The 27,476-nt window shown below is 41.3% G+C and overlaps 1 protein-coding gene across 1 annotated transcript in view; it reads left to right on the plus strand.

The window, feature by feature from the left end:
• The window catches only part of SOS2 (SOS Ras/Rho guanine nucleotide exchange factor 2), a gene marked incomplete at its 5' end in the record, with an annotated part of 96,605 nt that overhangs the window by 62,000 nt on the left and 7,129 nt on the right, over nucleotides 1-27,476 (plus strand). Inside the window, 11 exons of the mRNA XM_089665783.1 lie at nucleotides 207-329; nucleotides 2,876-2,979; nucleotides 4,718-4,940; nucleotides 6,049-6,168; nucleotides 7,014-7,176; nucleotides 8,824-8,941; nucleotides 14,549-14,721; nucleotides 17,768-17,884; nucleotides 19,515-19,764; nucleotides 23,578-23,619; nucleotides 26,127-26,233. Of these exons, the coding sequence (XP_089521909.1) occupies nucleotides 207-329; nucleotides 2,876-2,979; nucleotides 4,718-4,940; nucleotides 6,049-6,168; nucleotides 7,014-7,176; nucleotides 8,824-8,941; nucleotides 14,549-14,721; nucleotides 17,768-17,884; nucleotides 19,515-19,764; nucleotides 23,578-23,619; nucleotides 26,127-26,233 (1,540 nt within the window). The remainder of the gene's footprint in view (nucleotides 1-206; nucleotides 330-2,875; nucleotides 2,980-4,717; nucleotides 4,941-6,048; nucleotides 6,169-7,013; nucleotides 7,177-8,823; nucleotides 8,942-14,548; nucleotides 14,722-17,767; nucleotides 17,885-19,514; nucleotides 19,765-23,577; nucleotides 23,620-26,126; nucleotides 26,234-27,476) is intronic.

The raw sequence follows: 27,476 nt of genomic DNA on the forward strand, positions 1-27,476 counted from the left end.
ATCTCAGAGGAACAGGATCAAATACATATAAGATTTGGGGGTCGTGGAAAAGGTGCTCATTTTTAAACAAAAGATATGCCAAAGATACGGTGATCCTTTAAAATAGATGTAAGCCTTAACTGAATGGCATTTAGTTTGTTAAAGCATTGTGTATCATACACCGTTGCCTTTATTTGTTAAACTCTTTTTACCCTTCTCCCTTTTAGGTTTGAAATCCCAGATCCTGAACCCACAGAAGCAGACAGACTGGCAATAGAGAAAGGAGAACAGCCAATCAGCACCAACCTTAAGAGATTTCGAAAAGAATATGTTCAGCCAGTGCAACTCAGGTTGGTCCCCGTTGGATCTAGAGATGCATTAATGTGGTGAAGAAGTGAGAGTTCCAACTCTGTTTATTAGGTCCAGTTAACTTTTTGCCAAACTGAGTCACAGAAGTAAACAGTGCGTTTCAGGGGCTCATCCATCCCCCTCTTTCAGGGTCAAAGGGTGCAATGTGTACATAAACATTTGTCTACCGGACAATGTATGGTTAAATACATATGTTAACAGATACAATATAAATTCATACTTCAAGAAATAAGATATTTAACATAATATGTTTAAAATGTATAGAAAAATGTATAAAAGACAAATTATAATAATAATTCTACTAATAATAAAAGAATAAAATGCAATAATAATAATAGTGTTATCTATAATCAGAAGCTAATAACAGTATTAACCTTCCTAGATCCAGAGCTGTGCACGTCTACAGCTCTTCTTTCCCTTCACTTTGCCGGGGCACTGGGAGCCATTGGCTGCCGCTGCTGTCAATCAAAGGCAGTGACGAGGGAACTGGGCCGAGTTCTACCATCTGTGGTAGCCTCCCTGGCGGTATTCCCGAGTGTAGCTCGGGGTAAAGTTTCAGCACCACAAGCGGTAACCCCGAGCTACACTCTGGAATACACTGCAGCGTTGCTCCGGGATCTCTTCTTCACTTACCTTGACCTGCGCTCCAGCGATGTCCCCCCTGCAGTGTCCCCGGCAATGTCCTCCGGGTGATGCCAGCATCTGTCTTCTGGGTTCCGTTCACTGCGACGTCAGGATGTACGGAGGACGGAACTGGCGGGAAATTTAAAAATGTCAAAAAGTGATTAAATACACTAAAATCACATAGTATTACATTCCTGTATCAAACCATTTCACATACATTTTGTCCCGAGTGCTTTGTCCGGCGCCCTGCCTGCATTTTGACTGTTCTTTCTGCCTGGAAACTGAGAAATGTCCATGGCGTCCAAAAAGCGTCCCTTTAGGTCAAAATCGATTTTAGACCGGCTAGAGAACAGCGATAGTAAATCAGAACCACTTGCAGAATTGAGTGATAATGATTTGTGGGGAAATTCATCATCAGACACTGAAAACGATTCTGCGACTTTGCTCAGCGATGTGCGAACTTGGCGCTATATTTCACATTTCAGTGTTTTTGGTCTGATTATATTATTGAATTAAATTTATTATTATTAAATGATAATTTTTTATGATTATTTGTGAAATTATAATTTATGGTTTCGTGTTTCAAATTTTATCATACCCGGGATGTTTACTAGACTCTTTTTTGGACAGATTTCAGTGAGTTACTCCTAAAAATTACAGGCCTACAATAAAAAAACTACATATTTCCATGGAAAAAAAATGTACTGCTTTGTGCACAGAAATACTGACATAATCAGACCGCTAGGGAGGCTACATAATAATAAATATAATAATAATGATATTTAATATGATCAAAGGAACAAAGTATCTGTATAAAAACTGTTGGACCTAGGGCAGGAGTAGGTGATTTGAGGTCTCTGTCAACTACTGAAGGCTTCCAGAATATGTTGTGAACTGTGATTTCATCACATTCCTGGAGACACACTTGGGGGTTTATTTACTAAAGCTGGAGAGTCCAAAATCAGACTCCCTTCTGCATAGAAACCAATCAGCTTCTAACCTCAGCTTGTTCAATGAAGCTTTGGCAATGAAACCTGGAAGCTGATTGGTTTCTATGCAGAAGGGAGTCTGATTTTGCACTCTCCAGCTTTAGTAAATAAACCCCTTGGTGTCTTAGGTGAAGTCTTAGTTTCTGGGCATGTGATTGACATGTGGAGTTTTAGTAGCTGGGTCTTGTGAATTATATTTACAAGGTTCCTGCAACTTTGTCTGTCTGGGCTCCCTTTATGCATCTTAAAGCAACTGAGCAATTTTGTCTGGGTATGTACCTTTTTTATATGGAGATATTTTATATATATATATATATATATATATATATATATATATATATATATATATATATATATATATAAACATTACCCAGTAACCTATTTGTTAAAATTCTTTGCCCAGCATTGCAGTTTACAACTTTCAATGCTGCTGGCTCCTGCCCCTTCAGTGCTGCTTTCCCAAATGTTTGGTCTTGACAGGAAAGCATTAACAGTGGGCAGTGCAGTTCTGAGCCAGTTTGTTAGCTTGGAGAGGGGAGGGGGAAGGGAGGAGTAGGGGAGTACCCAGCAAACCAACACTATGGGGCTGTGTGTTTCCATTGATGCACACAATGTAGGGAGACACAACTCTAGTCCTTGCATGCAAGGGTGGCTCCAGAGGATTTTGAAAGAAAGGAGCCAATCTCATGAGAAATCTGGGTCAGTGGTCAGGTCACCAACTTAGACTGGGACATAGGCAAGGATTAAAGGATAAAGAAGCTGCATACTCGGTTAAGAGATTAAATCAGCGCTAAAGGTGCCTAAAAATGGGGATTTAATGTCACTTGTAAGTTATTCTTTTTGTTCCCTTTACTACTGGAATGTTGAATTATTTTTTCTCTGTGTAGATATTACCATATGTTTTTGTGTTTTAGGGTTTTAAATGTATTTCGGCATTGGGTTGAACATCATTTCTATGATTTTGAAAGAGACCAAGAGCTTCTAGATCGATTAGAAACCTTTATCTCCAGTGTTAAAGGTAGGTATGGATCGGACATGACCTATTAGCCCATTGAACCTGTACTTATAGGTTTTCATTATTGGAGGTAGAGTCAGCTTCCAGTACTTGTCACCTCTGCTTTCTGTCACCGTCACAGCCATTATGTGCCCTTGTGTAAAGTCTGAGATTCTAAGTGATAGTAGACAACCTTGTCATATCTTGCTTATCTTTTTCTTCAACCACTCCAGTCTTTGCTTCTTTGAGTCAGCCAATGGCGGCTGCGAGTGAGTGAGCACTCGACAATGGCTGGGAATGCCTAGGAGCGGTAACATTGCAAGTCTCCCATGGTTATCAGCATTCCCTCCTCTCCCCTGCAGCTGCCACTGGCTGACACAGGTAAGCAGGATCACATGACTGGACCAGAGCGGGCTGTAAGTAGGTAAGTATATACATCTATTTTTCTCATCCATTGAGGACACAGGAAACCTTTCACCCTGGGGATATCTAAAAGCAATCCAACTAAGGCAGGGGCAGCACAGCAAATAAACGCTAATTGAGGCATGCTGGTAGTAAGAGGGGTTATCCAGGACTGGACTGACCTACACTTTTTTTTTAAATTGCCATTGTCCAATCCCCCTATAGGGAGCGGAAAAATCCAAAGGTTTAGGAACGTCTGTGTCCCTCAATAGATGAGAAAGAAAAAAAACTTTAAAAGGAGAGATTAAATACTTACCTGTCCTGACCCCAGTGTCTCCAATCTTGGATCTCCTAAGGCGCCATACCAGCCGAAGAATCTCAAGCATCTGTCACACTTCTGGAGAGTCAATCGACTTATCTCCCACAGCTCTCTGCGGTTCCTCCATCCAGTTGCTGCTTCAATGCTGTGTCCTGTCGTGATATAGCGACTGCTGGATGGAAAAGCAGCACACATCAGAAGACTATGTGACACCAGGAAGTGCACCGGATATTTAAAGTGGAATTCTAGTTGATAGTAACCAATATTAAAAAAAAAAATAAAAAATCCCCTCCTCCCTCTAAACACCAATGTTGACTAAGTTGTGTAGAAAAAAAATACTATTTTTGTACTCCGCATAAAATCCTTTTCTTGAATCCCATTGAGGGACACAGATGCCATCCTTCTTTGTTGATGATCTTGCTTTCGATACTGCTTTGCTACAAAAACCGAGGCATGCTGGTAGCAGGAAGTGTCACCCTGGGCTTGCCTAAATTTATTTTTTCTTTTGTTACCAGTCCAATCCTCCTATAGGCAGTAGTATGGGCAGCACAGTAGCTAAATGGTTAGCACTTCCACCTGGGAATACTAAGGTCGTTGGTTTGAATCCCAACCACGGCACCACCTGCCTGGACTTTGCATGTTCTCCTTGTGCCTGATTGGGGTTCCTCTGGGAACTTCGGTTTCCTCCCACACTCCAAAGACATGCTGGTAGGTTAATTGGATCCTGTCTAAATTGGCCCTAGTACGTGTATGTATGAATGTGAGTTAGGGACCTTAGATTGTACACCCCTTGAGGGTTAGGGACCTTAGATTGTACGCCCCTTGAGGGTTAGGGACCTTAGATTGTACGCCCCTTGAGGGTTAGGGACTGATGGGAATGTACAATATATATGTAAAGCACTGTGTAAATTGACGGCGCTATAGAAGTACCTGAAATAAATAAATCACAATAAAAATAGTAGTTGGAGGAGCTGATCATGGGTGGTATAGATTTTGCATATACAGATGTTTACCTGAATTTTATTTACCTTTGTGTTTAAGGTAAATCCATGAAGAAATGGGTTGAGTCCATTGCCAAGATAATCAGAAGGAAGAAGCAAGCACAGGCTAATGGAGTCAGTCACAACATCACATTCGAGAGCCCGCCACCTCCCATTGAGTGGCACATTAGCCGTGCCGGTCAGTTTGAGACATTTGACTTGATGACTCTGCACCCCATAGAGATCGCTCGCCAACTGACCTTGATCGAGTCCGACCTGTACAGGTAATGCATTGGAGCAAACAATGGGACTCCAGTTTTATTTTTTGTATTTCAATGGTTTTTATTAATGTATAACAATTAACACAGGAGAAACAAATCACGCCCACGCAGGGGCTATCAATTGCACATAGACAAACTAGAAATTAGAGAAATCAGTGCTCTTAACACCAACAGGGCAAAAGATACGCCCATGCGGGGGCCATCAATGGCACTTAAATAACAAAACATAAATATAACTCTAATAATAACTCAGACTAAAGGCAGCTATCCACTGCCACACCAAAGCAAACAGAGAAAAAAAAGGGGGATAAGGAAGGAGAAGTACAAAAGAAAAAAAGATAGCCAAACCAAGAGCAGGGATCCAAGAACGCCAAAGTCGAACAACATCACATCCCCAGGCTAGCCGGGGGGAGCGTGGGAAAGGTATATTGCAACCACGGCGCTCATTTTTCAAGAATTTACATTGGGAGTCATTGCAGATACTCGAAATCTGTTCATTGAGCATCCTAGTGGTCATACGATCCTGCAGCCCTTGAAGAGGGACAAACGGGCTCTTCCATGCCTGAGCAATTGTTCTAGAGGCCGACAAAAACAAATAGGAAGCCAACTTCTGCTGGTGAGCCAAGAGGCCCGGTATGGGACAATGAAGCAAAGCATACCGAGCATCCCGTCGTATAGAAAGATGGAACAAGGTGAAAAGGAGGCCAAACACACGAGACCAAAAATGAAGCAGCCTCGGGCATGACCACCAGATATGCAATACATCACCACAATGGCCACAACCCCCGACAGCATCGATCACTGCAGGCAGGGTTCGCCTGTGCCAATCGAGCCGGAACCCAATACCAACGAAACAACACCTTGTAGGCCGCCTCCAGCGTGGTCGTATTTGTTTGTGTATAAAACGAATTAAATGGCCTATGTAGTTAAAGGAAAACTATAGTGGTTTAAGGTCAGTTTTATTTTAGTAATTTTTTTACATGTTTAAACTGTTGTTTTGTATTTTTTCATTTACTATGTACAGTCTTTGTTTTTTATATAAAATATTAACACACGCTGATAGGATGTACATCAAACGCTAAGCTCTCTGGATATTTGTGTCCATATTCAGGGCTGTGCAGCCATCAGAACTTGTAGGAAGCGTTTGGACAAAAGAAGACAAAGAAATTAATTCCCCTAACTTGCTTAAGATGATTCGCCATACTACGAATCTGACACTTTGGTTTGAAAAGTAAGTTTTGGAGATTTCTGTATTTTTTTTTTTTTTGTAATGAGCTAATAAAGTTTACTGGAAAGCAGACAGGGCTGGGCAGCAATAGACACCGTTTTGTGGCCGTTAATATTGCTCCTCTTTATATGTTTTTCATCTGTGCTTTTATCTGGAATTCAATTTTAATTGATTAAAGTGGAACTTAAGCTGGTACCCTTTTCTAGTGTTGGATAGACAGAGGGAAGTTTAGAACATTTTGCCACATTTGTTTGGCTGTATTCATTCCCATTTGGGAGATTCACAAATTTTCTGTCCTGGTGACCATTGTGCCCAGGTAGTACCTCTTACTTAGCCCTCATTCTACAATCATGAAGTAAGTTTGTTAGGATAGGTTATCTGTATATGTATGGAATAGATGCAGGAAAGCATGTGCAATATTATTTGAAAACTTCCTTGCCATTTTTTTTTCTGCAACTAACCAAAATGTTTTATTTTTTTGTTAAATTTCCTATGCTATTCTATCTAACAGAACCTCTGCATAGAAGTTGTCAGAGAATTTAAAATGTTTTGGTTAAATTTCCTTTGCTATTCCATCTAACAGAACCTGTGCATAGAAGTTGTCAGAGCTCACTAGAAATCCCTAGAGAGCAGCTATGAAAACTCTGTGTGAAAATCCACTTTTTCTTTAGATGCTGATAGTTGACTAGTGAAGTCAGCTCAGATGCAATGGTATTATCCCTCCTTTCCTGTTTGGCTGGAATTTTGTTTTCTGTTAAAATAGTATAAGGCGTAGTAAGGGTAATTTTGACTCCGTAAGCTGAAATGTAAAGTTTCATGGGGTTTTTTTTCTTTCTTTTGTTGTACAGGTGTCTCGTAGAAACTGAAAATTTTGAGGAGCGGGTGGCTGTCTTCAGTCGAATCATTGAAATCCTTCAGGTGTTTCAAGATTTAAACAATTTTAATGGTGTTTTAGAGATAGTGAGTGCAGTGAACTCTGTTCCTGTGTATCGGCTGGATCACACCTTTGAGGTTTGTACTGTTTTTATCTTTTCTGACAAAAGAAAAAAGCACATGTGACATTTCCTCTGTCAGATGTGATACTTTTAGTTGTCTGAATAAAAGTCTCCATGGGTGATGCTTTAAAAATTTCTACATGTTAGCAGTGTAACGTTACAGAGGAGGTCTAGTGCTAGAATTGTTGCTCTTGCTCCGAAGTTCGTGGCGATACCTCACGTGTAAATAGATAAAGTGCAGCGCTCAATAGATAATGAAGTAGAAAGCTCTTGTGAAAATAAGTATATCAATAGAGTTCAGCAGTAGGCACCAGCTGTTTCCTATGAAGCAGTTATCCCAATGGAATTGTGACTGAAATAGCAGAAGTGCGCACTCACCAGAAGCGCATGGATAATGCGCATGTAAGAATAATAATCCTAGGTAGTATTCTGTAATCAGCAGGTGGTGGGCATCCTTCTGAGATCTGGTCAGTCAGCCTGGGTTAGGTATAAGATACTGCTGGGTCCAGAGGTCCTTTTAATGGTGGATATTCCCTCAGCCTGCATACAGGGCTCCCTCCTCTAGATACTGGATGACATAGGAATTGTTCTGCACCATCTCCTCCCTCCTACGGCTCCACCTCACGTGTGTGGTTTGAACACAGTTTACATATGTGGGCATGGCCTACGTATGCGTTCACCACTACATGCGAGCCCGGGGGACGGGGACACTTTAAACTTTTTTTGCACTGTTCCTTTAATAAAAAAATGTAATCACTTTAATTCCTATCACAAGGAATGCATGCATCCCCTGTGATAGAAATAATTAGTGACAGGTCCTCTTTATGGAGAGATATGGGGTTGATAAGACCCCACATCTCTCTATAATGTAAAGCATTAGATCAAAAAAACATTGATCTAGAGCTTTTTTTAAAAAAAAAAAAATGGCTGGACCCGGAAGTGACATCACTCCGGACCTCCAAGGGCATAGAGATGAGTGGAGGCCATCTTTCCTTCAGTAATCTCTATACCCAGCTCCAGGATCATTCAATGGCTTCTCAGGTAAGGCTGAGAACTACCGAGTGGCGGCGAGGCGGCGGGGTTTTTTCAGCATTTGTATCGGTGCTTCTATTCATATCGGCCGAAACGTTCCGTCCACCGAAATTTCGGTACACCCCTAGCCCCGATGATGCTGGCATTTGTAGCCTTCTCATTGGTGAAGTGTCACCATGGGTGGTGGTATTCACAGGGTACTCACAGGGCTGCGTATTACTCACATGTTTTGAAAACAGCAGAAGGGACCATATAATGTTAAACCATTTTATTGTCAAAGGTAGTTAAAATCAATTGCACTCACAGTGTTATAAAGAAACCAAGACACTCCCAGTCCGGGGACTTTGATATCCTTGGTAGTGTACTGACTATGCTGATAGCTGTCCTCCTGTCTGCCCTTGATCTAGGCATACTTTGTGTTATATGTTAAGATCAATGACACATGTTGTCACTGTTAACACAGCCAGCTGCTACAAAAAGAACCAAGTGACTCCATCAAAATGTTGCCATAGCCCTCCCTTCCCCCATGGTTTGTAGTTGCGCCCCTGATATTAGTATAGTTTGTGTTTTATGTTAAAAATTTGAGAAAAACTGTGCGAGAGTGAAACTAAAACATTAATTTTCATTACAGGCGTTACAGGAAAGGAAGAGGAAAATCTTGGATGAAGCAGTGGAACTTAGTCAGGATCACTTCAAAAAATATCTGGCAAAACTCAAGTCAATCAACCCACCTTGTGTGCCTTTCTTTGGTATGTCACTTTCCATTTATTGTGATGCATTTTGGCTGCAGTGAAATGAGAATGTGGCATTGCACCAGAACATAATAGCTCATGCTGGGACTTGCAGTTTTACAAAGGTTACACCCTGGATTTTCACCCTTCAGTTGCCTTGGAACACCGTTCCGTTTCTGGGCTGCATTAAACTATAAGGAAAAGGTTGGAGATAAGTGAGCGCTAAATCAACACAGTAAGATAGCGGCCATGCACCAAAGGCACCATATACGACCTTAAGGTAAACAGTAATACAATAAAAGGGTGCTGTCAGGCTCCGCCCAACAGGATCTCTAGTGGTCCACAGCACGGGGTTTCCCAGGACGCGGAGTCTAAGTCCCAGTCTGCCTTTTCACCAGGGCCCCTGATGGTGGGGATGGACTTGGTGCAAGACTGGAACCAGGTCGCGTCCCTGGGCACCCCCGGCGGTGGCAGAGGGGTCCCGCTGAGGGTATGTGCCCGGGATGAGCCTGCTGTGAAGGGGATGACAGACCCCGATCCGAGCGGGATGGATGGGATGACAGATCCCGATCCGAGCGGGATGGATGGGCGACTGCTAGGAGTGAGCGAGGTCAGACTAGCCGGGTCGGTATCGTGCGGGCAGCGTGGTACAGGGGGAGCAAGCGGAGAATGGTCGGGGTCACAAGCCAGGTTCAGCAGATAGCGGGCAGCGTGGTACCGAGGGTCAGGCAGAGGGATGGTCAGGAACGAGCCGGGGTCAGAGCAGGAGAGGGTCAGCGTAATCAGAACAGGCAGAGTTTGGCAACAAGGAAACGTACTAGCAGGAACACAGGAACAGGAACAAGACCTTGCGGCAATTTGGAAATGCACAGGGCAGATTTAAATAGGGCGCCCTGTGTTTCCATTGGTGCGGCCGCGATTGCTACTGCGCATGCGTGGCCGCCGCTGCGATCTCTGTGTTCGCCGGCCAGGAAGAATCGGCGATCTGCGCATGCGCGCGATGCTGAGCGGCCGGGATCCCTGACAGGTGCAGCGCTAGTAAAATTCACAAAGATGATATATAAATAATAAATTCATATATAAATAGTCAATCATCAATAAAGTGACATTGTTCAAGTTTATATGCCACTCTAATCTTGTGGCTAATATTGCCAAAAATAGAGTAGATCAAAAAGTGACAGTGTGGTTGAAATCACAGACGGACTTTAGACGTCTATAGGATAATACATAAATTAATAAGCCTTATATATGAATAAATAAGTAAGGTGACATTGTGCAAGCATATATGCCACTATATAATATGGCTAGTATTGTGAAAGATATATAACCAATCTACTAAATAAGTCCAAAGTGACAATGTAAGCAAGATCACCGATGATCTTCAGGCATCCAATAACTGGAACCGTGAGTGAGGTGAGAAAATAAGGTAAAGATTGCACACTCACCAGATACGCAATCTTTATGCGCATTTGTATATCAAAAAACACATCAGATGCCCTCACATAGGTCTGGTCAGATCTGGTCATGTAGCCCCCACTGCCTCATGATCCATACTCCGATAGCATACGCTCTGCAATCATGGTGAGCTCCCACAGGGGCTCAAAAAACAGAGGAAGCCGATAGTGTAGTATGTCAAGGATGTTTATTCCAAAATTCAAGCAGATGGATATAAAAAAAGCAATACTGACCAAATCAGGATGGCCGCCGGGACTCCTCGTGGTGCCGGCGGTATAGCGTCAATCAGCTGTAGCTCTACACTGACGCGTTTCGAGCTATGGCTCGTAGTCATAGGGGTTCAGCTTACAGCTGCTGACGCTTCTTTCTCGTTTAAATAGGGGGAAATGGTGCCTGCATTGTAATCGCGCGCCATTTTCCCAGTGCCGAATGTCTCCGAGATAGGCGCCATTTTGGCGTAGCTCAATTTGCCACGCATGCGCGAGTATGCGGTATCCGAAACCGTGGAGACAGACAGCATAACACAACGAGGATCACCAGGGAGACAAGTGTTACTATAGGAACGATTAAAGTTCCCCAGGCACACCCAAATACCAATACCGCACATATAGGGTTTGCATAAATTATAACTTCTATACCCAAAATGGACTTTAATGATCTGGTCTAAGGTAATGATAAAAATTAAAATCCCCATATAAATATATAAAATGCGTATTCCTGGTGATCCTATTTTAAACAACAGTATCATAATATTCACAAATCACAAATCAATATTATATTCCATAAAAATTAATTATTCCATGAAAGGACCACTTTTCTGTTAACCTAAGTGAGATTTGAGACCTCTCTTTTGAGAATATTAAATGCTGGGCATTTAACCGCTTCCTGTCCACCCTATTGCAGACATACTGCTACAGGGCGGCACAGGTGTGCAAAATCACATGTATATATAAGTATTTCTGGGTAGGGGGCACGCATGCGCCCTATCCGCGCCACCAGCCGCGGCTGTCAATCACCGTGTCCCGGCCGGTGATTACTCAACGGCACCTGGTGATTGTCGAGGATCTATTATGGGGGAGGGGGGGAAGAGAACGGTTAGGCTAGTAAACAAAACAGTTCTCCTCCCTGTCAGCTCATGAACACTGCTTTACATGACTGTGCACAGTACAGCCATGCAAAACAGTGTGCTTACAGTGAAGCACACAGACACAGCCCCATAGTAAAACACACCCAGCACACAGTTAACCCTTTGAGCGCCCCTCATGTTAACTCCTTCCTGCCCATTAGTACAGTGTCAGTTCTTTTTATAAGCGTTGATCACTTTATTGGTATCACTGGGGATGTCACTGACACCAAGTCAGTTCCCTCCAGTGTCAGAATGCCTGCCGCAGTCTTGCTATAAGTTGCTGATCACCGCCATTACTAGTAAAAATTAAACAAAAATCCCAGAATATATACCTCCATTTGTAAATGCTATAACTTTCACGTAAACCAATTAATTTAATAATACATTATTATTTTATTATTATTAAATTTATTATTATTTTTCTAAGATATTATTATTATTTAAGACAAGTCGCAGAATCCATTTTGGCCTAAAGTTATGACGAAATTTGATTTTTTTTACATTTTTTTACTGCACATGTTTAATAGCAAAAGAGTCAAAATATTGTTTTTTTTCCCTCAAAATTGTCACTTTTTTTTTTTTTTATAGCGCAAAAAATAAAAATGCAAAGGGGATCAAATACCACCTAAAGAAAGCTCAATTCATTGGAAAAAAAAAGATGTAAATTTAATTTGGGTGCAGCGTTGCATGACCGGGCAATTGTCAGTTAAAGTAATGCAAAAAATGGCCTAGTCAGGAAGGGGGGGGGGGGTAAATCCTCTGGAGGACAAGTGGTAAAAGACACGGTCAAAAAAATGTTTAGCTAGTACAAGAGTAGCAGTGATTATCAGCCCAATTGCCTGTAGCTCTGAGCTTTGATTTCTTGCAGAGCTACATGGGTTGAAGAGCTTTCAGCGTTCTGCACACAGAGCGAATATCACAGTCATTGGTGGTAGGACTGCTAACTATTATTACAGGCTTTAAAAGTGTGGTTATTTTATTTCCTCGCACTGTCCAGTATTGTTTTTGCTCCTTTTTTTTTTCCCCAAACGACCATAGCCTAAGGTTTCACTTGGCCTGCAGTCTGCAAAACATTGAGTTTGTATTAGAGTATCCTCCTGCGCTCAATATAGGCACAATCCCTATCTGAAACAGCTGCTGTCACTTAAAACTTAACCATTCAGTAACCAATAATATATATCTTAAACAGTGAAGCGCTAAATAAATAAATAAATAAATATATATATTAGGTGCCGTCAGTGAATATAAGTGCTATAGTGTAATAATTCCTTGTAGATCACTGGAACATGCCAACCAATGGTGTATATAACTGGAAACAAAACTGAATACTTAATATATCAGTGAGAAATGCTAAATAGATATATAAATAAATATAAACACACCAGTGATGAATAATCTAATACCTCCGATAAAAACTTCTTCTCATTCACAGAAGAATATAAATAAATAAAAAAGTGCTCATTAAGTGAACAAATGATCAAAAACTCAAAAAGTGAACAAGTGTATATAAAAAAACTTTTCTACGTGCATATACCAAAAATGTATATACATATAACATATATATAGATAAATAAAGTCCATGCAGGTGTAGCTTGTGAAAAAACGTGGTCTTCACTTCTAGTGCGCACACACACACAAATCCTCAAATGGCAGCAGTGCCTGCTCACCTCCCCGCACTGACCCTCAAGGGGCCAAAAGGCTACTTAATCTCCTCTATGGCCAATCTTTCTCCTTCGGTAGCTCAGCAGGGGATCACAGGGTCTCCACTTCTCCTCCACTCATACGTCATATAGGACATAAAACAGAGCTCCCATAGTGTAATATTGTTTATTATAGGCCACTTCTATTGTATATTGGTTGTACTCACAATTTTCTCCCTGGTTACACAGACTTTCCACCTCATCCCATAGGTGTATCACATGAATTACAGGGGAACACCAATATGGCCGCTCCGTTCGGACATGCGTCCCACGTGACCGGAAGTGACGTATTTCTAAACCGGATATGGCGTACCGACGCGTTGCGTCACGTGCGTCGTGACTTCATCAGGGTTGAACCCTGATGAAGTCACGACGCACGTGACGCAACGCGTCGGTACGCCATATCCGGTTTAGAAATACGTCACTTCCGGTCACGTGGGACGCATGTCCGAACGGAGCGGCCATATTGGTGTTCCCCTGTGATTCATGTGATACACCTATGGGATGAGGTGGAAAGTCTGTGTAACCAGGGAGAAAATTGTGAGTACAACCAATATACAATAGAAGTGGCCTATAATAAACAATATTACACTATGGGAGCTCTGTTTTATGTCCTATATGACGTATGAGTGGAGGAGAAGTGGAGACCCTGTGATCCCCTGCTGAGCTACCGAAGGAGAAAGATTGGCCATAGAGGAGATTAAGTAGCCTTTTGGCCCCTTGAGGGTCAGTGCGGGGAGGTGAGCAGGCACTGCTGCCATTTGAGGATTTGTGTGTGTGTGCGCACTAGAAGTGAAGACCACGTTTTTTCACAAGCTACACCTGCATGGACTTTATTTATCTATATATATGTTATATGTATATACATTTTTGGTATATGCACGTAGAAAAGTTTTTTTATATACACTTGTTCACTTTTTGAGTTTTTGATCATTTGTTCACTTAATGAGCACTTTTTTATTTATTTATATTCTTCTGTGAATGAGAAGAAGTTTTTATCGGAGGTATTAGATTATTCATCACTGGTGTGTTTATATTTATTTATATATCTATTTAGCATTTCTCACTGATATATTAAGTATTCAGTTTTGTTTCCAGTTATATACACCATTGGTTGGCATGTTCCAGTGATCTACAAGGAATTATTACACTATAGCACTTATATTCACTGACGGCACCTAATATATATATTTATTTATTTATTTATTTATTTATTTAGCGCTTCACTGTTTAAGATATATAAAACATTGAGTTTGCTGCTCCACCCCCTGGTTTCCATCTTCATTCTGTTGACTGGGTATATATCTCACTAATGAACAAATGATTGTTTTCCTTTTACTCCAGGAATATATTTAACCAATATACTGAAGACTGAAGAAGGTAACCCGGACTTCCTGAAGAGACATGGCAAAGAGCTCATCAATTTCAGCAAGAGGCGGAAAGTGGCAGAAATCACGGGAGAGATTCAGCAGTATCAGAACCAGCCTTACTGTTTACGGATAGAAACCGATATCCGGGTATGGCCTGAGGACAAAATGTTTAATAGCAACCAATCAGATTTGAAGGCAGTATAAGACCTAAAGTGTATGTAAACCCTAACAATGAGCTTTTCTTCTGTGCTCCTGTTTGGTCTGTTAAATATTTCATTGAAAGCGCTTTGCTATATATCCCTGCCATAAGTAAAAAAAAAATACCTTTCGGTCCTTCCAAAACCTATGTGAGGTGATAACTTTCTGCGCTGTCTGCCTCTGCAGCATAGTTATTATTATTATTATACAGTATTTATATAGCGCCAAAAGGTTTGCTCAGCTCTGTACAGCAGCAAGGGGGACATAACATGAGACAAGACAGTAACAATACAATACACGAGGGGTTTGAGGACCCTGCTCTTTCGAGCTTACAATCTAGGAGGGAGGGGATCAGTTAGCACTGTTCCCTGCTCTCTCTGAGGACTACAGATCACATCCCCTCTATTGTGGAGAAGGGCAATGGAGCTCTAGTCTGGTCTGTTGCCGATAACACTGCTCCTCCATAGATACAGTACAGTGAGTGACCTTTTTCACTCTGGAACAGAAAGTATGTTAGTATCAGAATCACTAGGTGAAAATAAAACCTGAAAAAGGAAAATAATGCAGCCGCCACATCAAAGGACTAGTAAGCTGCAATATATTACATTTTTGTTTTTGGGTATAGGTGACGCAAGAGTGGTTGTATCAACAGGTCCTATAGTGACTTTTTTTTACTGCATCTATCAATTTTTTTTGCAAAATGAGTTGGCCAAATGAAATCACGCACAAGTGTAAGCACTAGAAGATAATACCTGTTGCACAAGGGACCTTAAAGCAGAACTTCATCCAAATGGGGAAGTTCCACTTGTCTGCCTCCTCTCCCCTCCTCTCTAACATTTGCCACCCAATGTTTTTCTTTTTGAGGGGGAAGGGGTGGGGGGGGTGGACAGGTACCTAGTTTTGACATGTACCCGTTCCCACTTCTACCTGGATTGCCTAGGCAAGGCTTCATAGACTGTTTCCCTTAGTTAACATGCTGGCGGTAGGGACCCAAAGTCCAGTGAAGAACTGTCTCGATGAGGACCGCGCTGGATCGCTAGACAGGTAAGTGTCCCTATAAGTCAGCAGCTACAGTATCCGTAGCTACCGACTTTGAATTTTTTGGGGGGAGGCTGAAGCTCCTCTTTAATAATGGCACAGCTCGGCTTTCTTTAGCCTCGCCCGACCCAGCTTGCACTTTTGATACAGACAGATGGAGACTATGACACGCTGTACATCCTTCATTATGACTAGCCTGTCGCAGACCTCATCTCTCTGTAACCTAGCTGCATGCCAGTGGCAGACAGAAGTGATAAGAAAGTGTGCAAGCCTGGATACTAAGAGCTCAGGATGCTGCAGGACAGCAACAGGTATTTTAAAGTACAAATACTTATCCATCATAGTTATAGTTTTTGTGTCTTGTTTTCATTGATGTGTCCCTTTTGAGGAGATTTTCCCTTACTTCCTATGCTGGTGACACTGAGGGTATTGTGTGAGCTAAACGTTTGGATTTCCCCTCTCTGAAGTGCACTCTGTATGTGTTCCTTTGTAGGTCAGGTGGCACAAGCTTCTTAGCGAATTCTCCAGAGAAATATAGGGAAAATATACTTTAGGGAGGGGAAACAGGAAGTTCAGTTCACAGCAATATGGTGGGTGTTATGTGGATTGGAAGAAGGGGAAAATTTCAGCAGGGACTCAAAAATACAAACCTGATGTTCGAACTAACCCACCACTTGATAAAGTGCAAAAAGCCCACCTTGGATAGAGCCACGCCATAACTATAACTAGTAATGGTGCCTCTTGATATAGGGAGAAAATGCCAAGTTATCATAGGAATTTAAATAAAAAATGTTAAAGCGGAGCTCCACCCAAAAGAGGAAGTTATGCTTTAAGGACTGCTCCCCCGCTCCCCATTAAGGATTGGCACCTTTGGGGGGCGGGTACCCAAATTTGACAGGTACCCACTCCCACTTCCGCCTAGGCGATCGGAAAAGGAAGGTGTCCTCCCTCCCTCCCTGTACACATCCCTGGACAGATCCCAGAAGACTACAGGACCATTCATGAAGGGCAGCACTACTCACGCATGCGCAGTGGGTACCCGGCTGTGAAGCCGCAAGCTATCACAGCTGGGTTCCCACACACTGAAGATGCTGGTCTCCTGGAATACAGGACGGCCGGTGAAATGGGCTGCAGGGGACACACCGTGGGACCGAGGGACAGGTAAGTGGCTGTTTCTAAAAGTCAGCAGCTACAGTTTTTGTAGCTGCTGACTTTTATTTTTTGACAGGGTGAGTGGCACTCCGCTTTAATGTAGAAAAAAAAGGTAAAAATAATAATAATCTACATATTTTTTTTCCAGGTAAAAAAAATGTGCATTTTTTTTTCATTTCAGCATGTAGAGCATTGCACCTGTGATAAGCAATTCATGGGTGCAATGCCAGCATCCTGCAGACTCTCAGTAAGCTGTCTGCCGTACCTCCTGTATGGGTAAGCAGTAACTGAATAGCAAGAAGAATCATTGAACTATGAGAGCACTCACCAGCACCCTCGCTGTTCATTCAGGACTACATGCCGTTAGCCGCAATGGCTGATGGTACTTGTAGTCCATTCATTCACAGGAAACTGTTAGTAATTGGCGCAGCCCTGACAGTGGATGCAGGGAGAAGATTACCCACCTGCTGTCACAGGAGGGGGGGCACTGGCTGCGGGAGGTGGGTGCATAGGAGCATGTTACACCTTAACCATGGGTATAACATATAACATGCTCCTAAAGGTGATCTTCTCCTTTAAGCTGGGGTATACAATTTTGTATTAGTTCATTCATATGCTTTATATAGGACCTAGGTTACCCCTATGTTCAGTAAACCCCAAAACCTTAGCTATCCAATGAATCAGTCAATGCTGTTGGTTCTATGGGAAATATCTCACTGCAGCAGTTATGTTTTTTTGGTGTAAATAACCCATACTGAGTAACTTCTTCAAGAAAGAGTAACTGTTTGTGTTTCATTGTTTGTAGAGATTCTTCGAGAATTTGAACCCGATGGGGAACACACCTGAGAAAGATTTTACAGATTATTTATTCAATAAATCTCTGGAAATTGAACCCAGAGGCTGCAAACAGCCGCCAAGATTTGTAAGTATTTTGAGAGTTTGTGCTTCTGAGTGCCACTGTAAAAATATTATTATATGTAGAATGTAATATATAAACACACTTTTCCATATCTGCATGATTAATACAAATATGTGGTTTCAAGCAGGGTGGATTTGATTTAAATCACTAGTCAGTAAGGATTGATGTAAATCCTAGTTTTCTACATAAAGACTAATTCTTGCTGGTATAACTTTAATATGCAAGTAGATGAAGATTTTTAGAATAACTTTTCATATTAGTTTTTTATCCCCAGTTTAATAGGTTAATCATTCATATTAGGAAGGAGAAAAATAATCATTCCCTTAATAATAACAATTTAAAAAGATTTATTCATCTGAAACAATAACATTCCAGCATATGTGATTTGCTTAAACATCCATGTTTGTAACTAATTTGGCTAAACAAAATATATATATTTTAAGAAACTTAGACTGTCAGCCCCTTCCTCCTCACACTTAGTTTCACTTTCTTCTTGTGCAGATCTATTCCACTCCAAACAATCAGAAAAATATTGTTTCTATTCTATTCACTGAACTTCTTGAAACTTAGCACTGAAGGGGTTGATTCTGTATTCATAGGTTTGTAGAAGTTAGGATGAAGGTCTTTTTCTTAACTCTGTTCATGTTATAACATTTTTGCTGTGAAGAAGAGGCATGTGATCTCCGCTGAGTCAGATTCAGTTTTGAGAACTGCAAAAGTAAACCAAACATCTGTGATAATATCTTGTAGGCAGAGAAACTGCCCAATAATCGTACAAAAACCTCTGGAAGAGCATGACATTGTGAATGGATTCATGGAATTTATTTACCAAAAAAATTAAACATATACAGCCTTATTCTACATAATTAAAAAACGAATCTTTATTTCATGATGGAATAACCTTTGGATGGTAATATATTTTCCTCAAAAAGCATTTTATTCAAAACAATCCGATTTAAATAAAAACAATCCGATTTAAATCAAAACAATCCGATTTAAATCAAAAAAATCCGATTTAAATCAAAAAAATCCGATTTAAATCAAAAAAATCCGATTTAAATAAAAAAAATCCGATTTTTTTTTTTTTTTTTTTTTTAAAAATCATTGATTTTTATCCACCCTGGTTTCAAGTAATTTTTTGCTGTTGTATAGATCTCAGCATGTGTAAGCACACAATACATGCTCGGCTCCCACCCTCATTTTAATTCCTTGTTTCTGGAGTACAGTCTCCTATTTTTGACAGTAGCAGTTTCCTGCAATGATTACAGCCATAGCACCAGTTTCTGCACGAAGGCTGTAAACACCTCAGCCGTCTGCCACTGTCAAAAAGAGGTGAAAAGGCATCTGGAAAGGGGGGTTTAGATTTGCTTTGGGGGGCTAGGGGGAGGGGACCTCACAAGTTTTTAGTCTAAAGATAATTTATGATTGAGAGTTGTGGGAATGCCAGGAAAAGAGGCTCTGCGGCTGTTTTTAGGGTGTCACACATGTCTTAGCTGGACTGACTTGTTGCAAATGTCAAAATCTAAATACAGACTTTTTGCAGTATTAAGATTCTTAATCCTTGAAAACTTAAGTCAAAGAAGGATCAGAAGCATTGTGTCAATTTAAATCACACAACCTTTGTTTGTCACAGCCACGGAAAACCACATATCCACTCAAGTCACCAGGCATACGACCAAACAGCGGGAGACACTTGTCATCCTCTGGAACGCTGCGCGGACACCCTATGCCCCTGGAGAGAGAACCTTATAAGATCAGTTTCAGCAGAATTACTGAATCCGAACATGAGTCAACGACCTCCCCACCCATTTCCCCCAACACCCCCTCTACTCCTCCTGTGTCTGCGTCCTCTGAACTCAGCGTCTTCTTGGACCTAGATCTGAGTAGGTATTTCATTCTTTCTTGCACATGGTTATTTAACCCTTTCAGTATCACCAACTGTCCTTGAAGAAAAGGCAGCCTTTCTTAAAATTGGTTGTATTGTAAAACTAATCTGCTTTTGGGGTTGCAGTAAAAGTGTCCTGCATTTGTAAGAGAAAAGGAAATAGGAGCACCATGCTGATAGATTGGTGTTGTTTGCTGGGGATCTGGCACAGTGTCTTTCACAGCTGAGCTTTTGAGGCCAAGAATAAATTAACCACTTCAGGTCAAGAATAAATTAACCACTTCAGGTCCGGACACTTTCACCCCCTTCCAGTCCAGGCCAATTTTCAGCTTTCAGCGCTATCACACTTTGAATGACAATTGCGCGGTCATGCAACACTGTCCCCATATGAATTTTTTATCAATTTTTGAGACAGATAAAGCTTTATTTTGGTGGTATTTATTCACCACTGGGGTTTTTATTTTTTTTGCTATATAAATGAAAAAGTCCAAAAATTTTGAAAAAAAAGTGTTTTTCTTATAAAATTTTGCAAATAAATAATATTTCATCATAAATCTTGGCCAAAATGTATTCAGTTATCTTTTTAGTAAAACAAAATAACCCAAATTAGTTTATAACCAAAAATTATAATTTTTAAATTTTTTTTTTACATTTTTACTTTTTTTATATAATTATTTGGTTTTTTTACATACTGTCACCCTAGCAGTACAGTGTCACCATGGTGACACTGTACTACTTGTGGGGGGTGCTGAAGATTTTTTTTTTACACTGATTGCTTTTACACCCATAAGGCTGTAAAATCAATCATTTCTCATTCTCTCTGGCTGCATTCTTGCAGCCATTGAGAAATACTGTGTGAGCTGTGATTGGTCACAGCTTGTCACATGGTACAAGGCTGTTGTGAATAGCCTTGTACCATGTGACCTCTGTGATCATTCACAGATTTCACACGTAGTAAGCAATGATATCAGAAGTTACATCTTGCTTACTACTCTTCATGTGATCACTGATTGGCCAATTAGTGATCACATGATCGGGACCTCGCACAGAGGTCCCGTACGACGATCGGTGTTCCACTGTGTCCGGTGGGAGCGCGCACAGTCCAAAATGGTGGCCGCCGTTTATGAACGGCAACCCGCCCCTGGATTGCCACCGTCCGGCCGTTTATATACAGCGGATGGACGGCAAGTGGTTAAGAGTTTCCATTTTTCTTCATTGAGGGACACAGGAAGTTCTAACCACCAGGCTATACTGGGATCTACAACCTATTTTTCTTGCACCTTGTTTCAACAACATTCTTATATTCAATCAAGACTGTTCTCTACATTGCTACAAGAGCTTATTTCAATGACTGAGGCTGTCTGGCACTGCCATCCTCAGCCTGGCTGTTGGAGTGCCGCATCTAGACCGGATGTCGTGGGGTTTGCCTGGAAGTGATTTTTGGGCACTGGTTCCATTATTAGACATGGTTTGCTGTATTTCCCTCCCTCAGTTGGATTGCTGCTTGATCTCCCATAAGATTTATGTACTCACTGTAAAATCCTTATCATGGATTCCATTGGAGGACACAGGTCACACACCTCTCTGTGTTTATAATCATGCTCTACTGCTTTGCTGGAAAACTGAGGCCTGCTCTTAGTGAGTCTTTAGAGACAAAGCAAGCTCAGAGGCAATACCACCAGCTCTACCTTGAAGGCGCTTGCAGAGAACTTAACCAACTCCAATCTGGAAGGCACCTATGTGGAACCCTGTGCTGAAGGATTACTTCCAGGCTTACCCCGCAATGTTCAGTGCAGCAGGGTCTGGATGTAGGACAGCCCAAAAGAAAGGCTGATAACGCCAGATCAATGTTCCACAAAAAGAACATTGGGGAACTGGAGAAAGTACATAATATACATACATAAGGAGGATATGATCTCCATGTATAATACATAAGGGGGATATGATCTCCATGTATAATACATAAGGGGGGATATGATCTCCATGTATAATACATAAGGGGGGATATGATCTCCATGTATAATACATAAGGGGGGATATGATCTCCATGTATAATACATAAGGGGGGATATGATCTCCATGTATAATACATAAGGGGGATATGATCTCCATGTATAATACATAAGGGGGGATATGATCTCCATGTATAATACATAAGGGGGGATATGATCTCCATGTATAATACATAAGGGGGGATATGATCTCCATGTATAATACATAAGGGGGGATATGATCACCATGTATAATACATAAGGGGGGATATGATCTCCATGTATAATACATAAGGGGGGATATGATCACCATGTATAATACATAAGGGGGGATATGATCTCCATGTATAATACATAAGGGGGGGATATGATCTCCATGTATAATACATAAGGGGGGATATGATCTCCATGTATAATACATAAGGGGGGATATGATCTCCATGTATAATACATAAGGGGGATATGATCTCCATGTATAATACATAAGGGGGGGATATGATCACCATGTATAATACATAAGGGGGGATATGATCTCCATGTATAATACATAAGGGGGGATATGATCTCCATGTATAATACATAAGGAGGGATATGATCTCCATGTATAATACATAAGGAGGGATATGATCTCCATGTGTAATACATAAGGGGGATATGATCTCCATGTATAATACATAAGGGGGGGATATGATCACCATGTATAATACATAAGGGGGGATGTGATCTCCATGTATAATACATAAGGGGGGATATGATCTCCATGTATAATACATAAGGGGGGGATATGATCACCATGTATAATACATAAGGGGGGATATGATCTCCATGTATAATACATAAGGGGGGGATATGATCTCCATGTATAATACATAAGGGGGGATATGTTCTCCATGTATAATACATAAGGGGGGATATGTTCTCCATGTATAATACATAAGGGGGGATATGATCTCCATGTATAATACATAAGGGGGGATATGTTCTCCATGTATAATACATAGGGGGGGATATGATCTCCATGTATAAATACATCAGTGGTTCATATAGTGAACTCAATGTAGAGTTATTCACCCTGAGGTCATCACAGAGGACAAGGGGGCACTCTTTACGTCTGGAGGAAAAGAAATTTAATCTCCAAACACGGAAAGGTTTCTTCACAGTAAGAGCTGTGAGAATGTGGAATAGACTCCCTCAAGCTTCCTGGTTCTGGCCAGCTCAGTGGATTGCTTTAAAAAAGTCCTGGATTCTTTCTTAGATACACAGAATATAACTGGCTACTAACATTTTATAGGTAAAGTTGATCCAGGGAATATCCGATTGCCTCTCGGGGGATCAGGAAGGTATTTTTTCCCCTGCAGGAGCAAATTGGATCATGCTTTGCTGGGTTATTCGCTTTCCTCTGGATCAACTGTGGGTATAGGATTATAACTTTTTTTTTAATGGTTGACCTGGATGGACTTTTGTCTTTTTTCAGCCAGTCTATGTAACTGTGGGAAGGTGCAGAACACTAGCAACCACGTAGATCTAAGAATGAAAGTTGCTTGAAAAATCACAGGAAAGTCTTTAAAACAGCAAAGCTGAAAAAAAGCAGCCATCCTCCTAGAACACAAGCAAAAAACTGAGCACATGCAGCATACCAGTGGCCATATACCAGACACTGGTGGAAAAACTGAAGTACTTCTTGTGTAGGAGGGGTTATATAGGGGAGGACTTCCTGTTTGATTGATCTTCCAGTGTTAATTCACCTATAGCCCACATCATGAATAGCCTGCTCTGTGTCCTGTGATGTACAATAAAGAGTGTTTGTTTACCTTTAACAGGCAGCAACAGCATTTTTGCCCCAGTTCTTCTGCCGAATCCCAGTAAGTATATATTGGTTTTATATTCTAATTAAACTATGCGGTCAAAACTTTGTGGCCATCTGAATATTGCACCTAATATATGGCCAAAAGTGGGTGAACACCCCTCCAAATTATTGCGTTCAGTTCTTTTGCGTGAAGAGTCCCATTAATGCTACAGCATACAATGATAATTTTATTTTAGACTCTTTTGTTATTTGAACCTTTTGGCAACAATTTCGGCAAGGCAATTTTTTTGCTCCAGCGTGACGTGTGCACTAAACCAAGCCCATGAAGACGTGGGGTTGATTTACTAAAACTGGAGAGTGCAAAATCTGGTGCAGCTGTGCATATAAACTAATCAGTTTCCAGTTTTTATTTCTGAAAGCTCAATAGAACAAGGTGAAGTTAGGAGCTGATTTGCTACCGTGCACAGCTGCACTGGATTTTGCACTCTAGTTTTAGTAAATCAACCCCATGGTTTGATAAATTTTGTGTGGAGAAACTCACATGGTCCTGACTTTAAGGCCCATTTCACATGGAGCGGAATCCACCTGTGATCCGCCTGCTCAGCAGGGAATCTGTCCACTTATCCCCGCTGAGCAGGTGGATGACAGGTCCGTGATCGCTCTGCTTATGCAGAGCAGACACGTAAACAGCCCACTGTCCTTTATGGGCGGTCAGATGTAAACAGACCACATCCCTGTTTACACCTGACTGCCTTCCGATTCTATCTGCTGTTTTTGGTGGATCAGATTGATTGTAGGTAGGTGTATTATTATTATTATACAGGATTTATATAGCGCCAACAGTTTGCTCAGCGCTTTACAATATAAAGGGAGACAATACAGCAACAATACAGTTCAATAGAAGAGGGATAGGAGGGCCCTGCTCCTGGGAGCTTACAATCTAGGAGGGAGGGACTAGTGGTACAAAAGTTAATAACTGTGGGGGATGGACTAGTAGGAAGAGTAGAAGATTCCAGTATTAGCTGAGGGCGGGATAGGCTTCTCTGAAGAGAGAGGTTTTCAGAGATCACCTAAAAGTGAGCAGAGTAGGCGATAGTCTGATAAATTGGGGTAGAGAGTTCCAGAGGATGGGGAGGCTCTGGAGAAGTCCTGGAGACAAGCATGGGAGGAGGAGACAAGGGAGCTAGAGAGCAGGAGGTCGTGTGAGGAGCGGAGAGGACGATTTGGGTGATATTTGGAGACAAGATTGGTGATGTAATTTGGGGCAGAGTTATAAATGGCTTTATATGTTATTGTTAAAGTTTTGAATTTTATTCGTTGGGCAACGGGAAGCCAGTGGATGGATTGGCAGAGAGGGGTGGAGGACACTGAATGGAGGCCAGTGGAGGGATTGGCAGAGAGGGATGGAGGACACTGAGTGGAGGCCAGTGGAGGGATTGGCAGAGAGGGGTGGAGGACACTGAGTGGAGGCCAGTGGAGGGATTGGCAGAGAGGGATGGCTGATATGGAACAGTTAGTAAGGTGGATGAGTCTGGCAGCAGCATTCATGTTAGACTGAAGAGGGGATAGCCTGCGATGAGGTAGGCCAATGAGGAGGGAGTTACAATAGTCAAGGCGAGATATAACAAGGGAGTGAATAAGTTGCTTAGTGGTTTCCAAGGTTAGGAACGGGCGTATCTTGGAGATGTTGTGGAGGTGAAGTCTACAAGATTTGGACAGTGATTGGATTTGGGGCTGAAAGAACAGATGGGAGTCTAGAATTACACCTAGTACCCTGGCATGAGGGGAGGGACTGATGGTTGTGTTATTGATCTTGATGGTGAAGTCAGGGGAGGGGGCAGGATCTGGGGGAAATACTAAGAGCTCAGTTTTGGAAAGATTGAGTTTGAGGAAGTGGAGTGACATCCATGCTGATATGTCACTTAGTAGGTTAGTAATGCGAGAGGAGACTGAAGGGGTGAGGCGAGGAGTAGAAAGATATTTGTGTGTCATCAGCATAGAGATGGTACTTAAAGCCATGGGAGTTTATCAAGTGACCAAGGGAGGAGGTGTAGATGGAGAAGAGAAGGGGTCTAAGGACAGAACCTTGAGGGAGCGGAGGACACGTTTCCGTTTACACCCACCGCTACATAGAGGAGAATGGATGTTTGTTTGTGTGAAAGGGGCCTAAATCTGCCGAACACCTTTGGGATTGATTGGAACATAGGCAGCAAACCAGACCACCTTGTGCAATACTAGAATCCAAGCACACATTCCCATAAACATACTCCAAAATTTGTAAAAAGTCTTCCTAGGAGAGTGCATGCTATTATAGCTGCATATATATGGGGCGTGGTGGCATTGGTAACTCTCTATAGTAATGCCCATGGTTTTCAAATAGAATTTTCAACAAGCTCATATAGGTGTGATAGTCAGATTTTCAATGCATGCTTGACCATATGGTATATTAATTGTATAGTTTGAATATTCTATGAGTTGGGATAGATAGAATGGTAGACCAAAGTGAACAAAACATATATGTAATATATATTTCACTCAGTTTTCTCCACATTTTGTTGACAGAGTCCTTCTTCAATTCTTATAATAACCTGCACAGATTAAGTGAAGATCCTCTGCTTCCTCCTCCATTACCTCCACGGAAGAAGTTTGATCCGGACTCCATTAGCTTGGTAGGTACAATATACTATCACTGGGTGGCACAGATACTTGGAGGAAGTAACCTTTCTTGCGATCAGAGCTGTGTATTACCTACATGTCCTAAAAAAAACTTTTTTTTTTACCCTAAATTTGCCAACCTTCTTTATATAGACACATAAAAGCTTTCTGTCGTCACCTCGAAGCCCTTTTGTCTGTAAAACACAATCTCAGGTTTGCACTCTCACTGCTTTGGTTTAGATGAGGCCAGAGAATTAAATCTGTAGGTGAATGGCTAAATACTCATTTTAAATACACATGTGAACTGTCTGTTCTGCTATATTTGTATTCCAGACCAGCCAGTCAAGTGATTCATATACCTCTGGCAGATAACTCAGCCATTAGGGTGACACCACTTTGTCTAATAGAGTTAAGAAATACAGTGGTATCGTCTCCCTGCCCACAGCCTGCTGATTGGACAATAAAAAGGCAGCACTAAACATATCATTTGTGCTCACTTTGCTCTTTCCTCCTGTCAGCATGTTCCCTATTAGCCACAGTCAAGTAGCAGTACCTGACTGGCTCCTGGTGATGTTTCTCCTTTTTCTAAGTTCAAAGTACTGCTTTTCAAGGAATGACAGAAGCTTATATTAGACAAATTCTTGCACATATGCTAGTTGTAGGTTAAAATAAATTTCATTCTTTTTAAAGGAATATTCTGCCATAAATGTAATTTATATGAATCTAGAAGTACCTAAACATGTCTTCATATACAGAATTATAAATCAAATGGAAAGTAAGACAGTGTGTGTGTATATATATATATATATATATATACAGTCAGGTCCATAAATATTGGAACATCGACACAATTCTAAAATTTTTGGCTCTATACACCACCACAATGGATGTGAAATGAAACAAACAAGATGTGCTTTAACTGCAGACTGTCAGCTTTAATTTGAGGGTATTTACATCCAAATCAGGTGAATGGTGTAGGAATTACAACAGTTTGCATATGTGCCTCTCACTTGTTAAGGGACCAAAAGTAATGGGACAATTGGCTTCTCAGCTGTTCCATGGCCAGGTGTGTGTTATTCCCTCATTATCCCAATTACAATGAGCAGATAAAAGGTCCAGAGTTCATTTCAAGTGTGCTATTTGCATTTGGAATCTGTTGCTGTCAACTCTCAAGATGAGATCCAAAGAGCTGTCACTATCAGTGAAGCAAGCTATCATTAGGCTGAAAAAACAAAACAAACCCATCAGAGAGATAGA

This window comes from Staurois parvus, unplaced genomic scaffold (genome assembly GCF_062004578.1).
Source record: "Staurois parvus isolate SC_StPar_1 unplaced genomic scaffold, SC_StPar_1.0 ptg002347l, whole genome shotgun sequence".
Taxonomy (NCBI): domain Eukaryota; kingdom Metazoa; phylum Chordata; class Amphibia; order Anura; family Ranidae; genus Staurois; species Staurois parvus.